Genomic DNA, 9,524 nt, shown 5'->3' with positions numbered 1-9,524 from the left:
CTGGCTTGACCAGGATTTTTTTCTCTAGCCCCGGACTAGGAACATTTTAAATTGTTTTGTTTTTTTTAACAACTCCAGCCTATTAATACATTTTGTTATCCTTTCAACCAGCCTCATGTTGAATATTTATTTATACAGAGTGCTCCCCCTGGGACTCAGTGTGTCCGGGGCTTCTCACCCCTATTACAAATGCAAAAAAACTACTGACAGAACGGTGACGGCTTAACTGGCTCAATACGAGGAGAGTGTACAGAGCAACAGCTGGTGACGGAGAGAACCGGAGGATGGCTGAACCGGGAACCAGGGCAGATAGGCATGCTGGCTGCAGATAGTCAGAGGAAAGGTGGGTGATGGCTGGTGAGTGGCAGAATGACGGAAGACAGAAGGTCCAATGCGTGGTACAACGGTCTGGCGCTGGAGCATCGTCCAACCGCAGCTGAAATCCCGGCAGACAGAAAGGCCGCAACTGGAGCGGACCAATCCCAAAACACCAATCAGCTGATTGGTAATAAGGCACACCTGCCTGCATGCTCCGCCGCCAGCCGTGCTGGAGCCCACGAGAGAGAGAGAGAGCAAGAGAGCGAGAGAGAGACAGAGAGAGACAGAGAGAGAGAGAGAGCAAGAGAGACAAAGAGCAAGAGAGAGACGAAGAGCAAGAGACACAGAGAGAGAGAAAGAGAGACACGAGAGCAGGGGCCGAGGCTGCGGGGGACAAGGTGGCAGTTCGACGGGGGGAGCTACTACCAGTAAAACCAATTGTGTGTTGCTTCAAAACAAAACACCTTTGCTGGGGCTCCTCGGTGTTAAAGTCATTATTTAACAAGTTGTAAATGTTAATCTGTTTAATTACACTTAAAACATTTCACAAAGCACTCATGGAGCTGCAGACAGTTGTTTAAAGTTTATTTACAATCAATGTGGAGCTTAAACCAAATTCACCATTTCCAATAACACATCAAGAAATAAATCACTGATGACGAACAAACAGATGACAGATTAAGTTCATGACATATGGCTGTAGTTTTCACACAGTTTGACCTGTACAACATTACAGCCCGTGGAGATCACATTTTTAATCACATTAAATCAGTAAAGGTGATTTCTGTTTGGCGAATTTGCTGCTATGTATGTGACATTTTGCTGATGAAGAAATGAGATGAATGACATTTAAAAATGTAATGATGGCTGTGGAACGAAACACTATGACTGTCTTGACTGTATCAACTACCTCTACAGGTACCAACAGAAGTCCACTTCATCTCCTCAGCTGTCTGTCTTTGAAACAGGACAAACAAACAAAGGAGGTTTATGTGCAGATCTCTTCTGTTGCAATGACACACTCTGCTGTGTCCTACTGTTATAATGCCTCAGCATTTCTTTGTCTCCTTTTACTTTAAAGACAGCAGCACTGGAGCTGTTTGGACTCCAGCAGTATGTTCACACATGATCAACCATGTTCTTCCAGCAGGATGTGAAAATGTTCCAAAGAGCTTCACAATATTTCACATCACTGCTACGCTGATGAAGGCTGAAGGAGGATACCAAAACTATAGCAGCCTATACCAATACTACATTTATCCAGATGTTCAGCCTGGATGTTCGCCCAGCTCCACCACCACCAGAGTCCAGACTCCATCTGGTCTAATCATCAAGGACTGCTGACATATTTCCTCACAATTATTGTTGAGGCACAGTCGGAAGCTGATTTAAAACTTTTAACCTGTTTAAATAGCTTTTTTTGACAGATGTTTCAGGATGACGACTTCTCACCTGTGTGAGTTCTCATGTGGACTTTCAAACTACTTCCTTTACTGAAACTTTTTCCGCAGGTTTTACAAGAGAACGGCTTCTCCCCTGTGTGAGTTCTCATGTGAAGCACCAAGTTATCCTGACGACAGAAACTTTTCCCACATGTTCCACAAGAATATGGCTTTTCCCCTTTGTGGATTGCTGTGTGCCTTTTAAGTTTTGATGTGTCAGAAAATCTTTTTCCACATGTGTTACAAACATATGGCTTCTCATCTGTGTGAGTTCTCATGTGAAGCACCAAGTTAGCGTGACGAAAGAAACTTTTCTCACATGTTGTACAAGAATGCGGCTTCACACCTGTGTGAATTGTCATATGATTTTTAAGCTGTGATAAGAGAGCAAATCTATTTCCACAGGTGCTACAAAGGTAAGGCATCTCACCTGTGTGAGTTCTCATGTGGATTTTCAAACTACTTCCTCGACTGAAACTTTTTCCGCAGGTTTTGCAGTTATACGGCTTTTCCTCGTTGTGGATTGCTGTGTGCCTTTTATGTGTTGATGTGTCAGAAAATCTTTTCCCACATGTGTTACAAACGTACGGCTTCTCACCTGTGTGAATTCTCATGTGACGCACCAACTTATCCTGACGACAGAAACTTTTCCCACATGTTGTACAAGAATGCGGCTTCACACCTGTGTGGATTGTCATATGATTTTTAAGCCGCGATAACACAGTAAATCTTTTTCCACAGGTGTTACAAAGGTAAGGCATCTCACCTGTGTGAGTTCTCATGTGGACTTTCAAATACGATCTGAAGCTAAATCGTCTCCCACAATTGCTACATGGGTACGGTTTCTCATCTGTGTGAGTTCTCATGTGAAACACCAAGTTATCATGACGACAAAAACTTTTCCCACATGTTCCGCAAGAATATGGCTTTTCCTCTTTGTGGATTGCTATGTGCCTTTTATGTGCTGATGTGTCAGAAAATCTTTTTCCACATGTGTTACAAACATATGGCTTCTCACCTGTGTGAGTTCTCATGTGGACTTTTAGGTGAGCTCTATCCCTGAAACTTTTCTCACACGCCTTACAAGCAAACAGCTTCTCATCTGTATGACTGCTGTAATGTTTCTTCAAGCTGTGTCTATTTTTAAAGGCTTTTCCACAGACTTCACATGTTAAAGTCTTTTTCCCTGTGTCAGTTTCACAGTGACTCTCAGCCATGGGAGTGTTGTCTATATTGTGACTGTGACTGCTGTTTCTGTGATGTGTCTTTGTTTGCTTCAGCTTTGCATTTGTAGTTGGTTCTAAGTCTGCATGCTTGCTTCTTTCCTGATCTGACCTCTCAGCTACGAAATAGTTGTGACAGAGTAGCTGGTAACTGTTTGGTTCTGTGTCACTGTGGTCCCTTTCTTTATAAGTAGGAGTTGCTATAAAGGTATCACTCTCCTGATTCTGCACAAGCAGCTGTCCTTCAAGACTGGTGCAGAGTTCCTCCTGTTCCTCTTTAATCTGTGAGGATTCTGAGTTCTCCTGGTCCACACTGGTGCAGAGTTCCTCTTGTTCCTCTTTCATCTGTGGAGACTCTGGGTCCTCCTGGTCCACACTGGTGCAGAGTTCCTCTTGTTCTTCTTTAATCTGTGGAAGCTCTGGGTCCTCCTGGTCCAGACTGGTGCAGAGTTCCTCTTGTTCCTCTTTCATCTGTGGAAGCTCTGGGTCCTCCTGGTCCAGACTGGTGCAGAGTTCCTCTTGGTCCTCTTTCATCTGTGGAGGCTCTGGGTCCTCCTGGTTCAGACTGGTGCAGAGATCCTCCTGTTCCTCTTTTATCTGGCGATGGTCTGGATCCTTCTGGTGCAGACCAGAGTTCCTCTCCTGATCATGAAGCAGGTCAGCAGGAGCCTCCTCCTCCTGATAGACATAGTGCAGTGGGAGTTCTGGGGACAAAGGGACACAAGAAAATGGTTACTGATGTGATGAAAGGCAAACACACATCTGCCAGAATAGGAACTTCAGGAAACAGCTAAAACGTTGCTGAGAGGCTGAGGTTGGACCTGGTTTATCTCGTATGACACGCTATCAATTTTACCAATAACTCAAAAAGGTCATCTTTGATATTATTCTATATTCACTACATGTAAAGTAAAACATGTCAAGTTTTGTGTTTGAATTTTGACTATTTTGGCTTATAGCTTATGAAAGTCAGAAATCCAGCTTTTTTTAAAAAAAAAAGACAAATAGTAGAATAGTTCATTTCAATTTTTTGCAAATTACAGTACAAACAGTATCAATACCATGTATCTCTTGGTCTAGTTCAGTACATGTAACCACAATAATGGGAGAGACTGCTGACTGGACACCTGTCCAGAAGATGAGCATCAACACCCTCAACAAGGAGGACTGACCCCAGAAGTTAATTGCTGGAAAGGAAATTAAGTGTTCCAAAGCATGTTAACGTAGAGTTGACTGGAAAAGGGAAAGTGTGCTATGAAAAGGTGCACAAGCATGACTGTAGCCTTAAGAGGATTGTCAAAAAAAAAAAAGTTGATTCAGGAACTTGGGAGAGGTTCACGAGGAGTGAACTGGTGCTGGTGTGCAACAAGAGTCACTAAGCACAGGGGTCTTCAGGAAAGGAGCAAAACTGTCGTATTTCTGACATCAAGCCACTCCTGAACCAGAGACAATGTCAGAAGTGTCTTACCTGGGTGGAGGACAAAAAGAATTGGACTGTTGCTCAGCGGTCCAAAATCTTATTTTTTTTTTTTTTTTGGGTGAAAGCAAATTTTAAATCACAGATCTGAAAAAGCAAATCATTCACTTGAAGAAGTCAGGAAACACACTTGGTGCCATTTTAAAGCAGCTATAGATCCCAAAGTCCTCTGTGCAAACATTGTTTTGTAAGTATGGCACAGTTGTGTCACTGCCACCATCAGGGGGGGGGGGGGGAAGAACCTACTGCTGAGATTAAAACGCAGGTCTACAATGAATTAGAAGCTGCTGGAACACATGTGTCAGTGTCCACAGTCAAGTGTATTTTACATCAGCATGGGCTGAGAGGCTGCCATGTTGGAAAGAAGCCCTCCCTCCAGAATGGCTCCTTAAAGCTCAGCTCAAGTTTGTTGCTGATCACGTGGACAAAGAAACTTCTTATAGAAAATTAAGAGTTACAGGAGCCATAGGGAACTCAAAACTGCCATGACATATATGTTCTTTACAAATGTATGTAAACGTATGTTTACAACTACATGTATGTACCTGGTATAATGTGGTCTAGATGTTCAAAAACAAACAAACTGTGAAAACGTTTCCAATGGTACCCACTTTGTTCGTTGGTCACACCAGCAAATGATTTGGTCCCCTCTCCTTATTTTGTTGGTTCAGCGTTGCCACAGCTATTAATGCACCATACATGCTGATGAATAGCTGTTTTTGCATAACTTAGTTATGTTGCATTGATCTTCAGTGATACAAGACTTGATATCTGTAAAATGTTTTAATCTGAAAATATATTTATTTTGTCACCAGTCCACTTCTGATGTCACTCATTAACTGGGCACACACTGAACAATTGCTGAACATTCGTATGAGNAAGTAATCCTGCCGACAGAAACTTTTCCCACATGTTCCACAAGAATATGGCTTTTCCTCTTTGTGGATTGCCATGTGCTTTTTATGTCCTGATAGGTCAGAAGATCTTTTTCCGCATGTGTTACAAACGTATGGCTTCTCACCTGTGTGAGTTCTCATGTGGACTTTCAAATTATCTCCTTTACTGAAACTTTTTCCGCAGGTGTTACACGAGTACGGCTTCTCACCTGTGTGACTTCTCATGTGAAGCACCAAGATATCCTGACGACAGAAACTTTTCCCACAAGTTTCACAAGAATATGGCTTTTCCTCTTTGTGGATTGCTGTGTGCCTTTTATGTTTTGATTTCTCAGAAAATCTTTTTCCACATGTGTTACAAATGTACGGCTTCTCACCTGTGTGAGTTCTCATATGGACTGTCAAAGTACCTCCCTCACTGAAACTTTTCCCGCAGGTTGTACAAGAGTACGGCTTCTCACCCGTGTGAGTTCTCATGTGGACTTTTAGCTGAGCTCTTTTGCTGAAACGTTTCTCACATGACTTACAAGCAAACAGCTTCTCATCTGTATGACTGCTGTAATGTTTCTTCATGTCGTATCTATTTTTAAAGGCTTTTCCACAGACCTCACATGTGAAAGTCTTTTTCCCTGTGTCAGTTTCACAGTGACTCTCAGCCACGGGAGTGTTGTCTACATTGTTACTGTGACTGCTGTTTTTGTGATGTGTTGTTGTTTGCTTCAGCTCTGCATTTGTAGTTGGTTCTAAGTCTCCATGCTTGCTTCTTTCCTGATCTGACCTCTCATCTACAAAAAAGTTGTGACAGAGTAGCTGGTAACTGTTTGGTTCTGTGTCACCTTGGTCCCATTCCTTATAAGTAGGAGTTGCTATAAAGGTATCACGCTCCTGATTCTGCATAAACAGCTCTCCTTCAAGACTGGTGCAGAGTCCCTCCTGTTCCCCTTTCATCTGTGAGGATTCTGGGTCCTCCTGGTCCAGACTGGTGTAGAGTTCCTCCTGTTCCTCTTTAATCTGTAGGTGGTCTGGATCCCTCTGGTGCAGACCAGAGTTCCTCTCCTGATTACAAAGTAGGTCAGCATTAGCCTCCTCCTCCTGATAGACATAGTGCAGTGGGAGTTCTGGGGACAAAGGGACACAAGAAAATGGTTACTGATGTGATGAAAGGCAAACACACANCCATTTTGCGATTGTGTTCGCATATCGCTTGAGTCTGAGAGTTGACAGCCCGAAGCAATCCCTCCATGACGGGCAGCTTGTCAAATGCCAAAACTGCTGCCTCCGTCTTCCGAACTTTGCGATAAAGCAGGAACCCACAAGCTCCAAACAGCAGGAAGCCTGTTATCATGATCCCAATTATGTAGACGTCTTCAACATCCTCCACTGAAAGTATAGAGAGGCACACGACCCTCCACTCCTCCGTCGTGTATCCCGCTGCAAATGTTCCGTCGGGGCAGGCGGGCTCTCCTTTGCCCAGTCTTCTCGTTGAGAAAATTTGATCAATTGCGTTGAGAGACCAGCTGATCAGATCCATGATTCAGGTTTTTGGAGTTTTCGGAGTGAAATGCAGAGAGAGGCTCTGATAGATTCAGACAAAGACAGCACAGGACAAAGAGTAGCAAGCAGGGTAGATAAGGGCCGGGAGGGAGCAAGAGAAAAAGCGTCCGCCTTCGTCGAGAGCCGGAAGAAGAATTATTCTCCAGCTTGGCAGCTACTTTTCAGTTTGAACTTTACGAAGAGTTAAAACAAAAAAGATCAGAGCAAGTGGAGAAACTAACTGACAGAAATTACAGTTTCATTCAAAACAGCAGTCTTTCTGGCTCTTTCAGTTACCTTATATTTCATGAGAAGACTGCATTTCTAAGCGTAAATACCGCAATTCACTGAAGTAATAAAGGTACTGTTTTCCCACCACTGTGGTGCCACTGGTGGGACACAGTTGTACCGGATTTCAGGGCGCAACAGTTTGTGCAAAACTTCTGTCTGTCCGGGGATTCATTCCAATACATTTGTGAGTGGACCAGGGACATCCTGACGAAAAACAACACAAGTCACTGCTTGTGTGTCCCATTCATTGGTCTTGGTGGTCACGATAACCCCGCCCCAGAACCTGAGTGAGGACTTGTGTGTTCCCACCAGAACTCATTTAAGCTTTAATAATTGTAGGAGCCATTTATGTTTGTTGTCAGCAAGTAATTTGATGTGGATTATTACTATTGTTTGGACACATGGTGGCGGTAATTTGACACACAGTGTATATGTAGAGGGCACCGGTGACAGGAAGTGGAGGGCACAGGTAGGGGGAGAGCCAACAGTTCTCACCAGATCAGCAGCAGACCAGCGTCAAACCAGCAAAGATACCAGATTCACAGTAGAGAAACCACTGTATGAGGCGCCGCTGTAGCTCACCTAGTTGAGCTGGCAACCCATGTACAGGGCGACAGTCCCAATGTGGAGGTCATGAGGTCAAATCCCACTCATGGCCCTTTCTCACACATCCTCCCCAATTCTTCTCCCCACTTCCCTGTCTCTCTCTCACTTCACTATGAAACAAAGGCCAAAAAACTAACTTAAAGAAAAAACACTGTATTTTCATTTCATGCATACCATCAAATAAACATCCACGAACGGCAAGTATACAGACTGGAAATTCTGTTTGTTGATCTGCGTCAGTTCACTCTGTCCCTCCTGTGCAGTAATTGCAATCACAGGACATTGGAAAAATTTCCATTACAATAATGACAAACCATGGTTCAATTCAAAACTGAGACAACCGCGTCAGGCCAAAGAAGAGGCCTGCAGGAGTGGGGACAAACTGTTGTTCAACCAGGCCAGAAACACACTGACAAAGGAGATCAGAGCAGAGAAGAGGAGCTACTCTGAGAAGCGGAAGAGCCATTTTTCAGCAAACGAACCTGCATCAGTGTGGAAAGGCCTGAAGAACATCTCCAACTACAAGCCACCACCCCCCACCTCTGTAGGGAGCCAACAACTGGCTGACGACCTGAACCAGTTCTACTGCAGGTTCAAAAAGGACTTGACACCCCACACCAGCACCAACCATCTCCCTACTCAGCCATCAACACTTCCTGCAGCCCTGCCCCCCTCCCTTCTGACACTTAACCTGAAATCAGGATCTGTGAAGAAGACGTCTGCTGGCTCTTCAAGGAACAAAAGATCAGGAAAGCACCAGGCACAGACCGAGTCTCCCCTGTCTGCCTGAAAGCCTGTGCAGATTGGCTGTCACTTGTCTTCAGACAGATCTTCAACAGATCACTGGAGCAGTGCGAGGTTCCTTCCTGCTTCAAACGCTCCACCATCATCCCGGTAATCAAAAATAACCAAGATCATGGGAGCGAACAACTACAGACCCATTGCCCTGACATCTGTAGGTATGAAGTCCTTTGAGAGACTAGTGTTGGCCCATCTGAAGGACATTACTGGACTCCTGCTGGACCCCCTGCACTTTGCCTACCGAGCAAACAGGTCTGTGGATGATGCAGTCAACTTGGGGCTGCATCACATACTGCAACACCTCGACAGACCAGGGACTTACGCAAGGATTCTGTTTGTGGACTTAAGTTAGGCGTTCAACATGATCATCCCACATCTCCTCCTGTCAAAAGTCACCCAGCTGTCAGTCCCACCCCCCACCTGTCAGTGGATCTCCAGCTTCCTGACAGACAGACAGACAGCAGCTGGTGAGACTGGGTAACTTCACATCCAGTACCTGCACCATCAGGGATGTGTTCTCTCCCCACTGCTCTTCTCCCTGTACACCAACAACTGCACCTCCTCACACCCCTCTGTGAAGCTCCTGAAGTTCTCAGACGATACCACTCTTATTGGACTCATCCAGGACAGTAATGAGTCTACTTACAGAGAGGAGGCCAAGCAGCTGGCTGTCTGGTGCAGTCACAAGAACTTGGGGCTGAACACACTCAAAGCACTGGAGATGACAGTGGAAAGTCAAAAGTCCAAATAAGTCTTTTAAATTCAGCATTACACACATATAGTCCCCTGCTTGATGTGAAGGAATGTGTTTAAGTTCAAAGCTAACAGTCGGTGCTGTTTACAAAGTTTCCAAATAGCAAGGAAAAAGATTGTTTACCAAGAATGTCTTGGGGACACAGCAGTGTGTTGACAAAAAAAACCTGGGGGGGGGGGGTGA

At 44.5% G+C, this 9,524-nt stretch overlaps 2 protein-coding genes across 2 annotated transcripts; both read right to left on the bottom strand.

The window, feature by feature from the left end:
• Positions 1 to 1,665: 1,665 nt before the first annotated feature.
• Positions 1,666 to 6,393, bottom strand: LOC103374109 (zinc finger protein 239-like). The gene is made up of 3 exons (XM_008304144.1): positions 5,482 to 6,393; positions 2,191 to 2,358; positions 1,666 to 1,854 (listed from the first exon to the last, which is right to left on the bottom strand). The coding sequence occupies exons 1-3, from the start codon at positions 6,302 to 6,304 to the stop codon at positions 1,751 to 1,753; spliced, it is 1,095 nt and encodes a 364-aa protein (XP_008302366.1). The 5' UTR covers positions 6,305 to 6,393; the 3' UTR covers positions 1,666 to 1,750.
• On the bottom strand, positions 2,607 to 3,697 carry LOC103374111 (zinc finger protein 37-like; the record flags this gene model as incomplete). Its single annotated transcript, XM_008304146.1, has 2 exons — positions 2,607 to 2,621; positions 2,765 to 3,697. Coding segments are annotated over 2 exons (948 nt in total), but the record flags the coding sequence as incomplete, so codon positions are not given.
• Positions 6,394 to 9,524: the final 3,131 nt, after the last annotated feature.

This window comes from Stegastes partitus, unplaced genomic scaffold (genome assembly GCF_000690725.1).
Source record: "Stegastes partitus isolate 25-593 unplaced genomic scaffold, Stegastes_partitus-1.0.2 Scaffold2147, whole genome shotgun sequence".
NCBI lineage: Eukaryota > Metazoa > Chordata > Actinopteri > Pomacentridae > Stegastes > Stegastes partitus.
The sequence above is the reverse complement of the archived record's forward strand: the minus strand, read 5'-3'. Positions and strand labels throughout refer to the sequence as shown.